This window comes from Hippocampus guttulatus, chromosome 7 (genome assembly GCF_054856545.1).
Source record: "Hippocampus guttulatus isolate MCC_2025c chromosome 7, RoL_Hgut_1.0, whole genome shotgun sequence".
NCBI classification, from domain to species: Eukaryota; Metazoa; Chordata; class Actinopteri; order Syngnathiformes; family Syngnathidae; genus Hippocampus; species Hippocampus guttulatus.
In genome coordinates this window covers 7,211,903-7,233,880 of record NC_141267.1, presented here as the reverse complement: position 1 = coordinate 7,233,880, position 21,978 = coordinate 7,211,903, and the positions used below count along the sequence as shown (strand labels likewise).

General features: G+C 41.0%; 1 protein-coding gene across 1 annotated transcript; it reads right to left on the bottom strand.

Moving 5' to 3' along the window:
* Positions 1–1,776: 1,776 nt before the first annotated feature.
* On the bottom strand, positions 1,777–19,329 carry rexo1 (REX1, RNA exonuclease 1 homolog). The gene is made up of 16 exons (XM_086116324.1): positions 19,000–19,329; positions 15,075–16,840; positions 14,889–14,987; positions 12,634–12,847; positions 12,358–12,479; positions 11,021–11,158; positions 10,694–10,817; positions 10,427–10,552; positions 7,200–7,340; positions 6,637–6,750; positions 6,479–6,552; positions 5,910–6,020; positions 5,686–5,801; positions 5,443–5,581; positions 3,912–4,032; positions 1,777–2,755 (listed from the first exon to the last, which is right to left on the bottom strand). The coding sequence occupies exons 1-16, from the start codon at positions 19,196–19,198 to the stop codon at positions 2,667–2,669; spliced, it is 3,693 nt and encodes a 1,230-aa protein (XP_085972450.1). The 5' UTR covers positions 19,199–19,329; the 3' UTR covers positions 1,777–2,666.
* Between the last annotated feature and the right edge of the window lie 2,649 nt (positions 19,330–21,978).

Genomic DNA, 21,978 nt, shown 5'->3' with positions numbered 1-21,978 from the left:
TGATTAAAACATTATATATATATATATAGAGAGAGAGAGAGAGAGAGAGAGAGAGAGAGAAATACTGTGTATTTCTCTCTCTCTCTCTCAATACATATATATATATATAATGTTTTAAAAAAATATGGTGTGAAAAAAATATTTGGCCCCTTTCTGATTTCTGTGTTCATTACATATTAATCACACACAAAGGTTTGAGTTCATCATCTGGCAGACAAATTGAAGTAGGCAACAAGATCTCAAGAAACACATGCATCATGCCACGATCGAAATCTATCTGTCTATCTGTCTGTTAAAGGTTACAAAGCCATTTCCAATACTCTGGGTCTCCAGCAAACCACTGTCACAGCCAGTATCCACAAATCTTGAAAACTGGGAACAGCGGCAAACATTCGCAAGAGCCATGTTATGTCACCAGCTAAAATTACTCCAAGAGTGCAATGACGACTCATCCAGGAAGTCACAAAAGAAGAACCTGGATCCACATCCAAAGAACTCCAGACCTCAATGGCCTCAGTTCAGGTCAGTGAGGTCTGAAGTTCTGGAGCATAAAAAAAAAGACACTGGCCAAAAATGGCATCCATGGGAGAGTTCCTGGACAAAAACCACTGTTGTCCAAAAAGACACGAAGGCTCGTCTCACATTTGCCAAACGACACCTTGATAATCCTCAAGACTTTTGGAAAAACACTCTGTGGACTCAAGAGTCAAATATTAAACTTTTTGGAAGATATGGGCCCCCTTACATCTGGGGTAAAAATGGCACAGCATCTGATCAAAAGAACATCATGCCAACAGTGAAGCATGCTGGTGGCAGTGTGATGGTCTGTGGCTGCTTTACTCCCTCAGGACCAAGACAACTTGCTGTGATTGATGGGACAATGAATTCTGCTGTCTACCAGAAAGTCCTGAAGGAGAATGTCCAACTATAAATGTGCACCCTCAAACTCGAGCGCTAATGCATCATGCAGCAGCACAATGATTAGAAAAACACCAGCAAGTCCACCTCGGAATGGCTTAAAATAAATAAATACATGAATAAATACAGCTTCTGCCCACGCAACCTAAGTGGGAGAGAATGGATGGATTTTACTTTATTAATTTTAGTATGATTAAACTTATCATCATAATCATTAATACTTTAATTTAAACTTTAAATAGCGGTTAGATAAGTAGTCACAATCGTCAGTATTTTAAATTGCGACATCACATGATGAAAAAAAGTTCAGTCAAGTTTTTCTTTGCTCAGGCTCACGCAGAGACAATTGAGCTCTCCCTCCCTCAGCATGGGGTCCATTTTAGAGCCCCCACATCGACGTGACCCACACCACTCAAAGGTGATCGGGGAAGAGAGGGTGAGAGAAAGGCGAGCATTGATCGAATTTGATAATGAAGACGACCCCTCTAAGCTGCTTTGCTCCACGCGTTGAAGAAATCCTCTGCAACAGTCAATACACACTAGGAAGCCCCCCTCGCTGTCACCGCAACAGTGCGTCCCTATTGATCCCAGCTATCTGGCTCTTTTCATACCTGGGCTCTCTGGCCCAGCCGGGGGAAATGCATCCTGACATGCGACGTGAGGAGCTTAATCGGCAAAGGATGGGCCTCTCACTTTAGCCTTTCACTCCCATTTGTCACATCTGCTGGAGAAAGGAGGTTTACAGCAGCTGCACCTGCTGTTGAGAGGACACGCGGTCAGGATGGCCGCACTTCAAGAGGTCGGTCCTCCGCTGTACTTGGACAGCGCTGCCAACTATTTCTGCAAGTCAGACAAACAAAGACTGATGTATTTTTTTTTTAACGAATACCCTTTTAATAGAAAAGAGAAACAACCAAAAATACAGAAATACAAAAGAAAACTGCATAGAGCTTATTTACAGCAGTCTGTGTGGTCATTATCGAACTAACAACATAACAGGGCACCTCATAGAGACTGAATTTACTTGTGCAGGCCAATGACAATAAACTAAGAAATGTATGTTACCTAATATTCTATTTCATGCACAGCACATGGCAAAGATGGTATTTAAAAGTACAGTGCCTTTTGTGTAAATGCATTAAACAGTTTGGAGCAAACACAATGTGTTTCCTGAATATAATCAAGTATGATAAGTTAAGTCATTTGAAACAATTTGACTCTTACAAACAGGACATCGGTGCAATGTGGAAAACCAGCAAGTGCATTTCCATGGTAACGTTCCAAGAGACCAAGAGAGCAATGCACTTACGTACAACAAGGAAAAAGGGACTTTCTTACCACTGGAAGTAAACGCATGTTAACCCAGATGAAGAACTCGCACTCGAGACGCGTCAAGAGCTTTCCTCGAGTACAATTTAGCCTGCCATAGAAATGATAATAATCCTCCTCGTCCTCCTGTAGGCAACACAAGTCTTTTATTCTCCAATTGCTGTTGAGGCCGTGGGCGTCAGAACGGCTTCAAGAAACCGACAAATAAATGCACTTTGACTCACACACAAATGAGGACTGAATTATAAATATAAGTAACACTGATAATGGGGGCTCCTATTGCTTATCTCCATTAGTGGCAAGAAGCCACAACAAGAGGTTCTTCTGGCCTGTTTGTGCTCAAAACTGGGCTGAACTGTCTCAACATCTCCAAATGCCCTTCCTCGGCGTGATCTTTGGCCTGAAGGGGTGGCGTGAGGTCATCTCTTGACTTTTGCATCCTCCTTCAGCTTCCATATCATCAGTTCCATGCAGGCGGTGGCATCTTCACTCGAGTCGTGGCCATCAACTGTAAAAACAGAAAAGAGAGTGTGCTGCTTTTAACCAGATTGGAAAATGTCATGTAATGTATTCAACACTTAAGAAATCTATGAAGTAATAATGGCTTCCATGCCATGTTTTTTTTTCCTTCTTAAAAAAAGCATACACTGGTGACATCTACTGGCAACATTTCGCAGTCAGAATTCCGGCCTTGAAGCTTTACCCAAATGATCCTCAACACGATGAACACCCGCACATCCAATCTAAAGAGATTCAACATAATTGCTGCATGAAAAAAAAATCCTTTCTGAAGATTATAATGCTCGATTTTGACTGCCACTCTCGGAGGTATTCTTTGTAAGTTACAGTATTGTGCTGTCCTGCATCATACTGAGCTGTTTCTAATATTTTGGTTACCTTAGTGACATAAGAGTGTCAACATTTTAAGATACAGCTGTTTGATGCAGTGAATCAAAGAGATGTTCAAATGAAATAATAAGCATTTCTCTGTTTCGCTGTTTTTAATTCACTTTTGCTTTTATTATATTGCAGAATAGAATTCTATATTTTGAAGTAACTATATTTCCAGCCTCTTATTTGGTAAAATATTTACACACGCTTGTAGTATGATATGGCCATATGGCTTACTGCGACGTGTGACAGCCAAGGTTATTATAGTTTTGAATTTTTCATTAAAGTTGCGGGGGGCGGGGGGGGGGGGTCCATTTTGAGGTTTTTGTTTGTTTTTTGAAATAGTGCCAGTTTAAATTAGTTTTCAGGGCAGGTTTATCAGTTTTTATTAGTTTTAATTTTTTTCCCCAAAATGCTTGATTTTCATTAGTTTTAGTATTACCGGTAGTTTTTATGTAAAAAAAAAAAAAAGACAAAAAACAACAACACCATAGTAAGTATTGTGTGTAAATTGGCTTAGTAGAAAACAAGATGCCAAAAACATGTGATTAGCAATTAGCCGAATTCAAGCTTTAAACATCAATGAAGAGTCGTCAAGTCAACAACAACTCGTCCGACTAAACAATTTAACCACTACATCATGGTGACGTATTTACACGTCTAATTCTCTGTTTTAACTACTCAATGATGATCATTAAGTCATCAAGAAGATACGGCATTATAAAGCTCAGTGCAGTCAAACACTGCGGCTTAGTCTGTGCAACTTCTCTCACCGCTGTCCTGGATGATGCGTTTGAGGTAGTCGGCCATCAGATTCCTCAAGGCACGTTTGTTGGGTAAACCAAGTCGATGAGGAAACACGATGGCTGTGTCTACCACTGAACTGTGAATGAGCTGAAATGGATAAAGGCAGAAACGGGGAATGGCAAATGTTTTCATAATCAGTGTGGGAAAAAATATATCTACCATCCCATCTTAATTTGGATGAAAGGCAGACTACATGCCCTGTACTGGTGGTCAACCAGTCACAGGGCACGTATACACAAACAAAGACCGGCATTCACACTCAAATTCATAACATTTACTAAATGTGCGCACGCACAGTTTTCCGCACCAATATGTGATTCATTCAATACCTTTGGCTTGAATTTGTGCATATTCTGCAAACAAATTTAGAACAGCCTCAGAAAATGCATATGCACAAATCATGATGGACCAACTTCGGAAAAAAGGTAAGAAAAAAAACACATTTTAACCCATATACACAATGTAGTGGCATTACAGTCATATATAAACACGAAGAATAATTTGAACAGTCATAACTTAAATCGAGATGTTGCAAATGAGTTGACTAATGTCCGAAATAAACATGAAAAGGACACTTTTACCCTCGTTGTGTTTAAGTGCTTATATGTGTTTCTGTACTGGACAGTATATTAGTGTATCTGCTGTCTGTTGGACGCCTACACTCAGGAGCAGACCACACAACTACGCTGGACCTGGAAATCAATTGAGCCGCTCGAATTCAGTTTTCATATCGATTTGGTAGACGGGTATGACTTTCATAAACGACAAGTGCCTCTTTGCTGTGCTATATTTATCCCTTAGCATCTATTTTAACAGGGTGCGCAGCGTCTATTGCTCGCCTCATAGTTTATTTGTTCTATGCATGTTGTGTGTCCAGCATTCTAATATTCAAAATTAATTAGAAATGATCGCCATCATTGTTAATGTTGTCAAGTTCTATGTCTCAACTAGCTTTCCGATGATATGATATGAACCTTTTGAAAATGGGTTAAAGATTGAGAACACTATGAATGGCTCTCCAATTGTTTTTTGTTGTTGTTGTTTTTTAATAACCTCTGCCCATTGGCTGAGATCCGTCAAATGAATGTCCTGTTTGGGAAGAAAATGGGCGTATGTTATGCAAATTAGGGCACTGCAGGCACATGCTGTAATTTAGGATTAATTCCGATTCATCAACATACTCACTAAATGTCTATCCATCAAAATGGCATGCACACTATATTAACAATATTCATTCATCAAACAAACACGCTAAACAGTTGTATGTATTAGTACTATCATGACTGACTACAGTATGTCAAACTCAATAAAATGTGCTACCAAATGTGGGAGCCTTGACTGCATAATCAATAAAATGGTTAGCTCACAGTCGATTATGTTGCTTTGATAGCTTGACGTGCCAATGCTGATTTATATGAGTCACTTCTGGTGACTTGCACATGGCCATCAAATGATATATGTTCATAAAAAAAAATAAAAATTAAAAAAAAGATTTACTTTGAGAGCCAGGAGGTCACTCTCCAGGCTGTGTCCCACCAGGATGGACTCAGCACTAAACAAACTGAGCAGCACAGCCTGAACATCTCTCAAGGTGATGGTGGCACCATCCAAGTCCTCTGCTGTCACGCCAGAAAATCTGTCAAAGAACAAAAACAAGTGGTTCCTTCACAATACTGTTTTACACCGAACAGATCTCCACTCCAGTACCAGCAAAATTCACGATTTAGGGGAAAAACGCACCGTGTGTTGAAGTCAACCACTTTGCTCTCAGGTTTGACAAACGTGTCGTAGATGACTTTTAAGTCTGAGTTTATGACTGTTACTCTTGTCAGCTCCAGGCCTTGCTTCGTGTAACACTGGTTGACAAGAACACAAAACAAGGGAAAGAAACATTTCGGATGAGAACAACATGGCACTGTGTCATTAGAGAAGAAATGAATTTTGAGTTATTCCATTTGACCTACCATCTCACAATCCAAGGCAAACACTCCTCCGTTGCCATCTACCGGGAGATCTTTGCTGAACGTCGTCACATAGCCATCTAATGACTCCTTACGCCCATCTTGAACATGTTGCTGTGGAAACGTGCAGTGGGGAGAGATTCATCAAATACATGGGGATTCATTTACACCACAGGTGTCAAACTCAAGGCCCGGGGGCCAGATCTTGCCCGCCATGTCATTTTATGTGGCCCGCGAAAGCAAATCAAACATGTCAACTTCTACGATGATTGCTAAAATCTGTACTAAAACTTCAACTTTTCATGTATAATAAATCAGCGAGATTTTGTTAGGATTTTATGTTACCGAATCCCTCATTACACTAATTGAAACAGTCGTTGAGTGAACCATTATTCTTGACTTCATTATATGTTATCATAGTCATAACGGCCCGCCATGGGAAACGGTCACTACGATGTGGCCCGTGACAAAAATGAGTTTGACACCCCTGATTTACACAATTGAAAATACATAGAAAGGCTCTTTGAATTGGCTTTGAAATGTTCATGAGGGTTTTGGATGTCGGAAGATACCTGGGCCGTTTGGCAGCCTGGAGAGCCCACGGCCGCGGAGCAGCAGCTGTACATGGTCTCCCAGCCTCCAGCCACTGCCACAACAGGACAGAGAGAGGGGATTGACGTAAACATGAGTGATAACCATTTTACATGGATGAATATAACAAACACCTTACCCTTCTGCCTGCGCAAACGTCCCCAGTGGAAAGCGCATTCCTCTTTGCGAAGACAGTTACCCTTGGCATTGACTTTATACTCAGCACCACATCTGCAGCATATCTTGGTGAATGCTACAAACATATTCAAGAGTATTTAGTCGTCTGAAAGACCATGGACAAAAAGCACGGGAAAATAATCTCATCTCCCACTCAAATCTAATCTTACACTCGCACTGTATATCACCGCTGGTAAAAATGGTGAAATCACCAATCTCAGCGGATGTTCGTTCAGTTGTTTAAATTTGTAGGCGAGGAGCAGTTCACAAACATGACACAAAACGAAGGTAATTTCAAATGGCAACTTTCTGGCTTTAAGAAACACTAAAATAAATGAAGAAAAAAATGTGGTAGTCATTAACAGTTTCATATTTACAACAAGCAAAGGAGGGAAAAAATGTGGAACTTCTAAATTGTGAGGAAAGAAAAATTATGGAAGCAGGTGTTATGGAATCATGGAATCACATTGAACTTGCCAAAACGAACACCTGCATCAGATTAGATAAACTTCTACAGATACTTACGGTCCATGATGACCTTCTTCTCTGGGAGGTTGCAGAGAACAGCCTTCCCAACAGCGTTGGGGTTTATTCGAGGGTATCCGTGTTCCTGCAGCTGCTCCTCTGTCATTAAATATGCCTTCAGCTTCCTGTAAAGTGCAGCTCCTAAAGTGTGGCAAAGCAAAATGTTCAATTCGTGAAGAAAACAGACTGAGCTGGATTGATTTTGAGCTGGTTTGGGTCGCAGACTCATTCTGGTTGGATCGCAGCGTGAAGAAATAGATTGAATGTGCATTGCGATAGGCAAGCCAGGCACTGGAAATAAGCAGAATCTTTACTGCAAATTTGGCAAGCTGGCCAAGTGCAAATATAACTTAAAATTTGATTTTTGTACAGTGGGGATACATGTGGAGATAAACTATTTGTATTTACAAAAACTAAATACATCCATCCATCCATCCATTTTCCGAACCGCTTGATCCTCACTAGGGTCGCGGGGGGTGCTGGAGCCTATCCCAGCTGTCTTCGGGCAGTAGGCGGGGGACACCCTGAATCGGTTGCCAGCCAATCGCAGGGCACACAGAGACGAACAACCATCCACGCTCACATTCACCCCTAGGGACAATTTAGAGTGTTCAATCAGCCTGCCATGCATGTTTTTGGAACGTGGGAGGAAACCGGAGTACCCGGAGAAAACCCACGCAGGCCCGGGGAGAACATGCAAACTCCACACAGAGAGGCCGGAGCTGGAATTGAACCCGGTACCTCTGCACTGTGAAGTCGACGTGCTAACCACTGGACTACCGGGCCGCCCCAAAACTAAATACAATGATTTGTAAATGATGTTCAACCTATATTTATTTAATTGAATACACTACAAAGGTAAGATTTAAAGTTCAAAGTGATAACATGGTTTGTTTTTGGCAAATAAACATCAACTAAACGGCTGTAACACGTTCTTAAAAAGCTGGGACAGATGATAAAAATCAGCTAAAGCCATTTATCAACACCAAGAAACAGCGCTGGCTTCTCTGGGCCGAGCTCATCTAAGATGGACTGGTGACAAGTTGGAAAGTGTGGTCTGACGAGTCCACACTTCAAATTATTTTGGAAAATAGTAGACATGGTGTCCTCAGGGCCAAGAAGGAACAGAACCATCCAGACTGATAGAGACGCAAAATTCATTAGCCAGCATCTGTGATAGTATGGGGCTGTGTTAGTGCCAAAGGCGTGGGTAACTTCCGTATTTGTGTACTGGACCATTAATGCTGAAAGGTAGATCGAGGTTTTGGAGAAACATATGCTGCCATCCAAGCATCAGGGAGACCCCTGCTTATTTCAGCAAGACAATGTCAAACCGCATTCTGCACGTGTTACAACAGCGTGCTTTCGTAGTAAGAGTGCAGGTACTCGACCGGCCTGTCCACCATTTAAAATGTGCGGGGCAAAATGAAGCTTAAAATACAACAATGGAGACCCCCGGACTATTGAACAGCTCGAGCTGTACATCAAGCATGAATGGGAAATAATTCCACCTACAAAGCTTCAACAATGAGTGTCCTCAGTTCCCAAAAGTTAGTGAATGTTGTTAATCCATTGCACTTGTGAGTTTTTGGACAGCTTCTGTTTGAATTTCTTTCAACAATGTCAGAATAGCCTCCGAGAGCTGATGCTTGGATGTCAACTGCCTCCCAACCTCATTGATGTTTTGCTTGACAATGCTTCAAAGGTTCTCAATGGGGTTGATGATCAGGGGAGGATGGAGGCCCACAGACAGGTTTCTCTTCTTTGAATACCATAGCATTCCATGATACAGAGGAATTTCTTGCAGCATAAGACAGCGCATTGTCGTGCATAAAGAGGACTTTGTTTCACAAAGTTCTGATCTTTATTTCTTAGCATCAAAGAAAGTAGTCAGTCAGAAACTCCAAATACCTTCCTGAGGTTATTTTCACACCTTCAGGGACCCGAAGGTGGCCAACCAGCTCTTTTGCCTTTATTCCGACTCAAAATATCATCGCTATCTCGGTGGCAACGTTGCATCCTTTTTGGGAAATGTTGGCCATCGACCAACAATACACAATTCCATCCATCCTGACCATCCAGGGTTACATTGCACCCACAAGTGAACACATTTATCCTGCAAGGAATACCTTGGCATCATTGGCTGCTATGGGGGTAAAAGGGAGAAACTCATGATATGGTCCCCATCCTACCCTGACCTCAACCTTGCTCAGAACCTTTGGAACATCCTCGAGCAAATATCTAGGAAGTTGGACAGTTCACTTCCAAACAGCAGCTTCGGTAGGCTATTCTGATACCCTGCAAATAAATTCATGCAGAGAAGTTCAATGGGTGCAAGACTTGTAAAGCTGCTATCAAATAAGAGGTGCAATGTTAAAATGTAACATGACCTTTTAAGATGTTTTTGATTGAAATAGCTTTTGATTTCGGCAAATATAATAACCTCCTGATGCTGGCAATTCAACAAATCACTATTTTTAGTTTTTTTTTTAACGACATATAAACTGCCTTGAAAAACTGCAGTGCTTGATAATTTGAAATTGTGAATTCGAACAAAATCTTTTTTTATTTAACAAAAATAAACTGTCATTATTGAGATATCCTTTATTTGTCCCACACAAATTTACAGTCTACAGCAGCAAGATTGTGGGTAGAAAGAAGAAAACAAACAAACACCGGAGGTTTGTTTTAAAACATTCAAATGATTTTCATAACAAATGATGACTTGAAAATTGTGATGACTGCCAATTGCATTAACTAGTTAAAAAATCAAACAAAAAGATAATAATTTGCACAATTTGGAATGCGTTGTAAATTTAGTACTCAGGAAAGGAGGAGATTCTTTTTGGCATTGTAACGAATGGCTTATATACAAATTGTGCGGCAGTTGAATCTCTGGAGAGCCTGCCCATCTCTCAAGTGTGAAATGTAATTACCAAGTAAATCATTGGGGTTTTTCCCCACCTACAGTACTTCTAAAAATGCGTCTATGAATAAGCCATTCTGCACTTCCATCTCACTCTGAGGTAACAGTCTGGCCACCGGCCTACAGTCTGACACACTATCGTGCAGAGAGGCACTATCATACTTAAATGTCCAATGTCATGAAGCCATCTGAGAAGTCACTGCATGAAATGATCAAACATGTCTCCTTTAAAGAAATTGGGCATAAAAGAATTCTATTGCAGTCAATTAGAAACAAGGTGGATAAAAGCAAAACCCCTCACCATTGAGCTTCTCTTCTAGCTGTTTACCCATCCTATTGACAGTGAAACTGGTCGTAGCTGCAAGGCGGCCACCCAGAACTTCCTGGTGAGACTGTGCTTTCCGGGAAGCAAGTAAACCTGCCTCCTCTGTAAAGCAACATGGATATATACGTTAAGAGTATAAACAGAGCTATATTCCCTGCCTAATCATAGCGATACATTCAGTACACGGTACATGGTGTCCGCTATTTGTGTACGTATACAGTATGTAGGATTGTGCTGACATACTGATGGCAGGCGAGGAGCAGGGGGTGCTGTTGTTTCGGAGCTTGTTCAGCATGTTGACAGCCACATTGACATAGATTTTCTTGCTGTTACTGCGCTCATATACCGTCTTTTCCTTATCAAGGCCCTGGCAAGAAATAACAGCTTTCAATCATTAAATATTTTGTGAAGCGCTTTGTTACAGCTGTCGCTGTTGTGAAAGTGCTATATAAATCAGCGTGTATTGTATTGTATTGTAATCGACAAATTGTGGCAGAAAAACAGTCATCAAGGAACATGACACAACTAAACCAATTGAGATAGCAGCTTAGAGTTTTATGACAGTCCTACCATCTGGAAGGCCATATCCTCTGATGGGCAGAATTTGATGCACTCGTCTATGAAAGTGTTGAGGTAGCGCTGGCGAATCATGGTCGGGATTTTGGCCCCAAACTCCATGGGGATGATGGGACGCTTCATTGAAGAACTCTGAGGGAACAGAGGGAGTGTGCTGGCATTGGAGCACATTTAATAGATAAAATACCCATTCTTAAGCCTAATTTTCACCTCCTGATTTTAGCCTTTCAACAATCAAAAGTTGTTAGATTAGACTTGGGCTGGGTTTACACTCCATTGATCAAGTGGTAATTGCAATTTTTTGCTCTCACGCGGCACAATACCGTATTGGCCCAAATATAAGACTGTGTTTATTGCACTGAAATAAGACTGAAAAAGTGGGCGTCGTCTTATATTCGGGGTCTAGACATTATACCCATTCACGACGCTAGATAGCGCCAGCTATCATTGAAGCGAATGCTGAACTTGACTCCGCAGGCCAAAGTGAACCACTGTCACAAAGAATAAAAATAAATAAAAATAGCGGGAGCACGAAGAAGAAAAATAAAAAATAGTGGTAAGAAAGAAAAGAGAAGAAAATAATTGAAGGGATAACAGAAAATGGAGAAACGTAGCGACAATCTGGAGAAAAGTGGGTCGAAGATCTGCCAGGTTAACCGGCAGCTGAGGAGAAGTAATGGTGTAATTTACATTTCAAAAACCAGAAGCCATTCATTTACGAATGTGATTGCATTTTAGTTTACATATTTAAATGTTCAGAAATTAAGATTTGAATGAGGCAAAATAACATGCTTTTTCTCTCAAATATATTGTTATAATCATTTGTTTCAGATGTACTGTAATTATTTTCTGTATAAAAATTAATTTGGTGTTCAAAAAGTCTTTTTTCAAACTTGAGTCTTGACAAAGAGGAGGTCGCCTTATAATCAGGGCCATCTTATATTCGGGTCAATATGGTATATCCTGGGGGCAATGTATATACGGCATTCTAGAGCAGGGGTCACCAACATGGTGCCCGCGGGCACCAGGTAGCCCGTGAAGACCACTTGAGTAGCCCGCCAGTGCCTGGACATTGTGATTTGCTAGTAGAAATTATGATTTAAAAATGCAAACACTGGCAGTATTGTGAGACATTTCTAAACACGATCAAAGTCTGACAATTTAAATCATCAAGTATTAAAAATAACACATGCTCATATTATTGAAGGTATTTTGGACAAATATGTTATTTCAGACGTGTATCAATTTGGTAGCCCTTCACAAAATCGGTACACATGAAGTTGCTCTCACCCACAAAAATGTTGGTGACACCTGTTCTAGAGGTTAAATACCTTCATAGTGGGTGTGTGAGCCACTCGTTTTTGTGCAACGGTGGATGTGGTCTTTGACAAGATACCGGCTGTGGTTTGGGTCTTAAGAGGCAGGCTACCAGCTGGCGCAGCATCTGAAGAACCTGCCCAAATATTAAGAGCAAGGAATTTTAGAAACAGTCAAAATAGTCTCGTCAAACATTTCTCTTGGATTGAATGATATGAAGACTCAAGGGGGAGAGCACAGGTAGTTTTTCACAACTTAACCAACAACAGGAATAAAAGATAATTACATACTTGTCTTTGAGGATACTGTCAATGGGTTGGGACGGTGTGCGATCCGCTTCTTCTCTCCTGAAGACCTGGGGCTGGGTGTGCTCTCTGAGGGTGGTTTGACTGAGGCAGAAAGGTGGGCAGCTTGCTGCTGCGCCATCTGCATACGCTGATAGCAAACCTCCTGAGCCGTGAGTCTCCGGTACGGCCGGACCACATTCTTGGAAGGTGCGTCGGTCTGACAAAGAGGAAAAACAAGGAAAAGGGGCTCAGATAATGGATGGAATTTGATTCAAAACAAACTTTTTCCTGTCAATGGAACAAAAACAAATTAGTTACGATATGATATTGGTTCAGGTTAGATAAGCGACCGGATGGAGTTGACTTACTCTTAGCTTAGTGCGTCTAACAAAGCACAGCACTATGTACAGTATTACTTTTGAAAGGATTGTACAGTTTCCAACATAAATCAGTACATTCCCTTTAAAAGGTGTGTTTGTTGTGGAAGAACTTGAATTCCTGAGCTCAAGCTCCATCAAAGGACTTTGGGATGAACAATACCGATTTGGATCAATCTCACAAAAATCCTTAGGTACAAGTGTATCAACATTCACATAAACACGCCCCAATATCTCGTCAGCAAATTCTTCCCAGAAGAAGGGAAGTGGTAGTTGGAAATGGCGGACCAACTGCGCATTTTATTACCGAATCAGTATTTGCAGCTGTTTCAAATAACGTTTTATCCATCGGGTGTATTTTGAATGACATCTCACGATGCCAATCTTTTCTTGTTTAAGTCTCACTTCAAAAAAACAGTGCTGCGATGATCAGGAGTGCTTCTCGTCCTTGATGACTGCCCTGAGCATTTTTTCAAGGAAGCCCCCATAATGTTCATGACAAATAAATGTACCGGTAACTGCATGTGTGCCCCGAAATGCCATTGGAATTTAAATAAGTCCTGTTTTTAAGAGAAAAGTTACAGTTCTGATTTGAAAAAAAAAAAATGTAAGTGAATCAAAGTTATTCATCTTTTGAAAATGCTGTCTTTCTATGATAAATTCAGAATAGCATAATATTAAAGTCAACGTTTCACGATCATATCAACTTCATTCTCAAAACGTTCTTTCCTTATTTGGTAAAAGACACCCTTTTGTTTTCAAAAAGAATACAAACAAATACTTTTTTGGGGGGCGCGGGGGAACAAAAAAGGACTTTCCTGGAATAATATTATTTTTGCTTTAAATAAATAAATAAAAATGTCGTCATGCAGATTTATGTGATGGTCCTTTCAGGAAAGAATTACTTTCCCCAAGGCATCTACCGATGGCGCATCATCCTCATTAAATGGGTTCTCGTGCTGTTTTAGATAGCATCGTACAGCACCATATTATCTGTTAAATGTTGCCCTCTTGACCTTCATTACAGCCACTTCATACAGGAAGGGGGATCCCTCCTTCTGTGGTCCCTTCTCAATGTTTCCTCTTTTTTTCCCTGTCAGGTTGGGAGGATGTCACTAAGCTTTATCTACTGTGGGCTTGGGAGGCGCTTTGAGACACTTTTGGACTATATAAGTGAACTTGATTTGATAATACAATAAAATCATATGAGAGCATTTAAGTGAGCCATACCTAAGGTAGAGGTGAGTAATTAGTTATGAACTCTTTCATTCCACAAAACGTACTTGTACGTCTTTTTAAAATTTGGCCCCGTCTACCAAGGACGTACTTGTACGTCTAAGTCTTTTTTTTGCATCATAGAGAGGAGGAGTCTGATGCAATCTGTGAATGAGAATAAGCTGTTTGCATTGTAAATCATGTTAAAAAAGCGACCAGTAGGTGGCAGTGGTGCCTCACGTGATTGAAATGCATGCGTTTACAAAAAGCTCGTTTTCGCCGTTTTTTTGCCCAGGAATCGCCATTTCCATTAAACTTTGCCATTTTGTAATGCCGATTGCTGAAGAATGGAAAAAGATAGAAATGAATGTTTATATAGCATTAGAACCAAATATTCTGTGGGCCTTGCAAGATCAGTCAAAATCCAGTAAAACGCGGGGATTGAGGGGGGTTTCTCCAGTGAAAATGGCCGGGATTGAATGAGTTAATCGTCACTTTGTTTTATCAGTTGGCTCATCCTCAAATGTAAACACACTTTTTGTAATACATCCTAATTTACTGCAAAATATTTTGCAGGTGCCTAAACTAGGGCCCGCATTTTGGGAACAAATGGCTAGAACGGGGCTCACACGATTGGGAAAGCAATGGAGGATGAGGTCCACTTACGCTTCCTTTGGCAGCAAAGTGTGAGACTCTCTTCTTCTGACCAGGGAAGAGAGTGCTTAAAGTGCTCTCAGTGGTGTCCTCCTCTAAATCTCTGGGTGGCTGACAGCACACACACAACATGTACATGTTTACACCAACCGTTTGACCAACACAATCAACATAGCAAACGTTCGGTAAGAGCGCTACCTGCTTAGCTTGCCTTCCCTTGTCTTCCTTCTTGACATCCTTAGATTCATTGAAGATCCGGAAACACTCCTCCAAGGGATCGGAGTCAAAGTCCAACTCAACCTGAAAAAGTGACAAGTCTATCGCAGCGTCTTTATTTGTCCCGCTCCCTTCCGCGGCTCTGTCATCTTCATACTCAGAGGAAGACAGAGTCACCTCCGAGGCTTTCCTCTTATTTAGTTGTCCCCTCTTCAAAGCGTCCGCAGATTTCCTCACGAGTACTTCTTCCGGATCGTCATCGCTATCATCCACCACGATCGGTTCTGCCTCCTCCGCGCTCTCATCCCCAAAAAGTTCAGCGTGACTCAGAGTTCTTTGTTTCTGCTCCGGGCTTCTCACCTTTTCACTGCGTTTCATTTTACCTTTGCTGAGTTCGGAAGCGGCTTTGCTCTTTGCGCTGGCGCTCGAGGAGCTGCTTTTGCCAAGTTTCTTTCCATCCTTGTCTCTTTTACTATCGTCTAATTGACCGTTTTTATGTTTCGTCTCCTTCTGCTTGCTTCGCTCCTTGTCGGAAACCTTGCACTTGCTGCTTTCCCTTGCACGGTTCTCTGTGTCCTTACCTCGTTTGCTGGAATTTGTTTTTGGATTCATCTTCCCGTCACTTTTTTTGTGTTCTTTATTAACTTTATCAGCAGTCTGAACTTTATCAATATCCTTTCGGCTGTCATAGTTCTTCCCATGACTCTTGTTTTCCTTTTTTGTCTGGTCTTTTTGCTGAGACTTATTTCGTGACTCTTTGCCCTTATCCTTGCTACTTTTTTGGATAAGAGATGTGTGGCCTACTTTTGCTTTCTCTGACTTCTCAATTTTTAACTTCTTTTTCTCTGGGCCCATCTTCTGCTCCGAACGTTCCCCTGTCTCCAAGTGCTCCTTATTCCTCTGCGCCAATGATTGGAGGGTACCCTTAGCCCCTTCTTTCTTCTCCTTCGCCACACAGTCTCCAACTTTTGTCATGCTGTTGGCTTTTCTCTGCTGAAGACTACTGAGCGAAAGGGGTTTGTACTCGGTTCCAGAACTCTCTCCATCAGATTCAGAAAAAGTGTACTTGTTTGTGTCGATGCTCTGTTGCGGGGTTTCTCTCACATGCGGCACGACATCATCTGATGCGGGGTGTCTATATGTCTTTTTGCCCTCCGCAGTAATATTGCACACGCTGCCATTGCTCTTGCGCTTTGCTGCGATCCCTGCAGAGTAGTTGGAAAGTGGGTCATATTCCATGTCTGTAGATGGCCTTGAAGTATCTAGAGTGTATTTACATGTGGAGGAAGATGTCCTGGTTGAGTACTTAGGACTTGGGGGCACAGAGGTGACTCTGTGTGCATTTGTCCGCGATGGATTCTTTTTTAACAAAGTGGGAACATACTCCATGCAGTTGCTATTGCTTCCCCGAGTGTCCGAATCCAGAGTGTACTTGCTACAACCAGGGGTGGGGTTATATCCTCCTGACGTCATCTGATAACTGCCAGGATCGTACGGCAAGTGTGTAGCTGCTGCTTGACCTTTAACACCATCAGAGGAGGACGCAATTGCTCTTCTACTGGGACTATATGATTCGTCCCCAATTCGAAACAGCTTCTTCTTCTCCCTCTCCACTTCATTGCGGACCTCCTCGATGGCCTTGTTGACCATCTCCAGAGCACCGGTGAGGTCTCCCGAGCGAGGCGAAGTTCCATTCTGATGCTCTTGAGGCCTCACAACTTCAGGTTTGAAAGGGTCATAACCTTGTTCTGCAGTAAAACAGTATGGCACGCTTAGAATCCAACACAAAAGACTATTCATAATGTCCACATGCCACAATAATTGCTTTCCATTACAATTCTCAGATACAGCTTCATAATCAAAATTAGGCTCAGTGAAAACTTTTTTTTTTTTTAAACCAGTGGTGAGCCGTCACCGGCAAAGCCTTCTCTACTGACGCACTGACCTACATTTACAACCTCAATCGAAACTTTGTTCCATGAAATTGAATTGGTTTATTCCCATCAGTCTATTTTCTTCATTTCATAGCATTTCTTTTGGCTGCACTGATTCCAATACCTGTAGGCTATGTGGATGTGAAGTGTTTTTGTCCAATCAGTGCTTCTATGTTAAACCGGGCTGGCCAGTGTCACTTAAACTGTATTAGTCATGGTGTTGTTTGCTTAACATTCAAATTTTAAATTCACCTCACAGGGCCAACTAACTGATTCACAGTGACGCAAGAATTTTTCCATCCTCTGATTAGTTAGTCAGAGCAAGCCAAGTTCAACTAGCAGAACATGTGCACACAGTAATACATTTAATTATCACTATATCTGGTGAGAATGATGCATTTTATTGAAATGTTTAATGTTTTTGTGAAGTTATTGGATATTGATTCTGACTATTTCAGATGACGTATGTAGCACATTGTGTGCTTTGATATTATGGTGTATATTATTGATGGTTTCTATAACTGTGATGTGATAGTGGTCATATTCATTTTTCTCAGTTACTTTGGTACATTTCTCAGATCAGAATTGAAATTTGCAAAACGGTGTAAACAATTTGTACAAAGAACAAAACATTGGGATTCCCCCGCAAAAGCCATTTTCTTTCTCAAAATCCTTAAACATGACATATCCGTGTCGTTGAACATGTCAGTGCCATCCAAACGAGAGGTCTTTGTATGATTGAGTATGGACAAGAGAGTCTATTGGCTTAGTAATGTTGTCAATATAACAGTGTACTCTGGAGGGATGTCGTAATGTAAACTGCCGCTCAAGTTTTGATGACAGTAGCAGTATTCTAAATTGCAAGTTATTATATTCTAATAATATTGAGCGACTGGGCACATTCACAATTTTGCTTTTATGTTTGCACTGCAATTTGTTGACAAACCATTTCATTGCAATACAGAAAGGAAAAGACACTGCACAGCACAAAGCAAAAAAGTAATTAAAAAACAATAATAGAAATGTGAACACGTGACATTCTCTTTCGGCAAAAGTGTACATGCAACACGGTAGGAATTACAGTGCATTTTCCGACACGTTATGTGCCAGGCCTTGCGGTCACAAATTCTCAACCAGATGACAACTATTTTCTTCACTTGCTGTGAGCTATTTCAGAAAACTGATTGATTGTTGGTTGGTATAATGCTTCAAACATTCCCTCTTGTTAGAAATTGTCTGATGGAACCATTTTGTGATGAACTTATGCCAAATTGTTGTAGGGTGTCAGACAATTCAATGGAGACCTATTATACAATTTAATCAACATGACGTAATCGATTCACAATGTCGGAAATAGCAGAGAATTTCACATTATTTGCATGGCTATACCAAAGCATTTACAAAATAAATGAGAACGTGTTTTTTTTAATGTGCACAAGTGACATGATGTGAAAATTGGACAGGTATTGTTGAAAATTTCAATTCTGAACCGAGAAAGGTACCACAGCGAGGTGGATTAAGTTGGGTTGAAAAGAAAAGAGAGTCTCTATTAAAAAGGCCCAGGTATCAAATGCACAACCTGCCCAGGTTATGAACACAATGCCTTCATTGTTATGGTAGTATTGAACACAATTTTAAAGTCGAAACGTAGGTTTTTCAAACACAAGCTCACATTATTTATGATGGACGCGTCTTTTCCCAGACAAGTTGCTGTAAAATGACTGAGACACACGACATGGTGTACAACACAGCTTTGTGTATTGGAAATGAATCATGTGTAACCAATGTCACAATGGTAGCACAATAGCATTCAGATGCATAATTCACCAGCATGTCGTTCGTTTACAGTTAATGGTTGTAAAAGAGTTTTGGGAAATTGTTAGTACTCCGCGGTTCGTAATACCTCTTCCAAACGTGTTCTGAAAGCCGAACGGCTTCCTAGCGGTATCTTGACAGGAAGCAAGACTACGTACCGCATTGAAAATCGCCTTTTTGGGCGGCGTCGAGCTTTTTGGTTTCGACAGTAGCCCCCGCGTAGGTCTGCCGTCTCTGCTGGCTGTGCCTGAAGTGACAGTAGGGTCTGGTGCACCCATTGCCGCTGCCTTTGCCCTCAGTGTCTTCTGTGTAAAACGGACAGTCAAGCCCACGGAAAAAGCCGGTTGATCTCAGCATGATCCCCGGATATTCCTCTCATGCCTCCGCCAATGTTGTCAGACCGTTTCCGCTTATTCGTGGGCGATATAACAAAGATTGCACGAATGCTAGGACAATAACATCTCTACGGCGCCATGTTGGATTGGTGGCGGAAATGAGTTCTCGCGTGCTTGCTTGACGTCATGTTTCGTCACGCTCTCACTGGCTGACGGGAAAAGAAATCCAAACTTCGTCATGGAAGTTAGGGTAGGGTCACGGAACGTAAACTTTAGAAGAGTGTGGGAAGCCAGCAATCAACTGAACTACATCCGCGTTTTTTTTACTTCCCTTTAATTGAATTGCAATCCTTTCATTTAAAAGTCATAGTGTGTATGGCAGAACGTCCGTCTATATTAATCAAATATGTATCTAACCAAAGAAACAAGTGGAATGTTCATGGTATCACTGACTGAGTGTGTGTGTGTGTGTGTGTGTGTGTGTTTTAAGAGTCCACACTTTCTTTAACAGATTTATTTCACAGGAGGTGGAAGTCGTCTGCGCATGAAGTCTGGAAGAGAAGCATATACTGTACAGTATTTTTAATTAAACAGCACAAAAAAGTGAAGGATACTCCTCTTTTGAGAAAATTTGTTGGATGACTATTTAAACTGCCTATTGACTATTTAAATATACTTTGTAAATATATATTTGACCTCAGTGCACATCTCGAACAGTTTAACGTTTCAGTACTCGTTGCATAACTTGCAAGAGCGATATAAAAATGCCCCTCCTTTCGACAACAACTTCCTTGTCTTTTTAACTCTTTGTCTCAGTTGAAACCTGCTGATCACGGCCCCTGCCCTACAAGAAAAACCTAACAATGGTGACGTACCGTTTGTGTTAAATTGGCCCAACAGCGGGTGAACATCATGAAGAGGACTACCAATTCTCTTCTTATTGAGAACTTTTCTGTTCAGCTCATAAGATGACATGCAAAAAAAGGACGAAAACACGCAACAGTTGTACATGTGTATTCAAAAGTTTAAAAAGGTCAAAATAAGTTGACCTGTTAAGATTGTAGTGCGATTTGGGGTCACAGTTAAACCGCACCCAAACACTAAATACACAAAACTTTTTGAGAGTGGCGTTTCTTCACGTTAAGTCATTCAATATGACTTGATAGGTTTGTCAAAGTAACTGCACTTAAATCATGTCTCACCGGTATTAGATCAATAGCCTACGAAATAGTCATCAGAAAGCAATTTACATTGGCAATTCTAAACGGGTTAAATTTAAAAGAAACATTTTTATACAATTGCATCATGAGACATGGATAGAAAAGTTTAAAACTATTGTAAAATTCTCTGCAATACCTACCTGCCGCTCATTTTAATAGCTCATGCCAACTCATGAGCGGGTTTTTATGCCTTTTTTTCCGACCACAAGTCATCCTATTAGGGACAATTTAATTAGCTCATTCGTCACAAGTGCGTTGGGTGTGTCCTGCGATACAGACTTGCATTTCCTCGTAAAAGTACAGCGAAAATCTTAGTATCCCACATTTAAATGCATTAATTACACAGTATTATGACGTACTATATTATATTAGTATGTGATGCAGTCTTTACACATACATTTAACCAAAATAAATTACTCAGAGTTTAACCTAAGAATTTCCACAAGAGGGCAGCAGTGCGTACAATCCCGATTCTTGGCTCTCGGTCACGCCCAATGAAGACTGTACAGTACAACAGTCACATTGCTGTTGCATCAGTTAATTCCCTCCTGCCCCAAAACGTTTGCAATGCCAGAAAACATGTTGCGCAATCAAGTAGCTTTCTGAGTTACTAACTGACACAACGTACGGCGTATACGTGACTGTTTATCTGTTATGTAACGTTTCCAATATGCAGTATACTGTACAACCCTTTCATTGGAAATGTCTATTAATGCTAAGAGTCAATATTGTCGACAGAATGAATAGGTGGTATATGTTTGGAAAGGCGTTCTCAACCTTGCCTTTGGCCTTTATGCAACTCATTTTCGGGTTCAAGTTCAAGTCAACTTTATTGCCAAATCTGCTCTATGTGCAACATACAGCACAGATGAATTTTCTTTCCTCTCAACCACAGGAGAGAGATGAGCCGCTGCGGGTGCTGCGCCGCCATCAACAGAACAGTTAACATAAAATGACAAAATAATACAACTCAACACATAAGACAAAGACAGTCGTGCAATCTTAACCACTTTTTCTCATCAGTGGATCAAAAATGTACACACGTCTGCTACAAGCTAAAAATTTGAAAGCACACAAGAAGCTGTAGCGTCCATTGACGAAAAAGAGATTGGCTCACATCTCCTGTCCCGTGTAAGTCCCATGTAAATCCGTTTCAATTCCAGTTGTTTGCGAGGTTGTAGCCTGGGCAATTTTTTTATGCGCACGGGTGTCAAACTGAAAGCCCGAGGGCCAGATATGAACCGTAATGTGGCTGGCAACAGCAAATCATGTTTTTTGCTTTCGAACATACATATTTGCCCGAAAGATTTGTACAGCACTATTTATTTCTGTTCATAATTTACTACACCTTGATTAGGCCCCTGGTTCAAGCTGAAGAAAAACAGCTCCAAAGTATGATTCTGTATCACCAGTCTTCATTCATATACTACTGTAGGTATAGTGTTCTTTTGGTGATTAGCAGTGTTATGTTTCACGTACAAACACAATTTTTGGAATTCTGGCCAAAAGGTTTCAAATGTTTGTTTGTTTACTTTAAAAGGTATGGCTTCCATATGGCCACCCTACCCCATAGCCCAGGCAT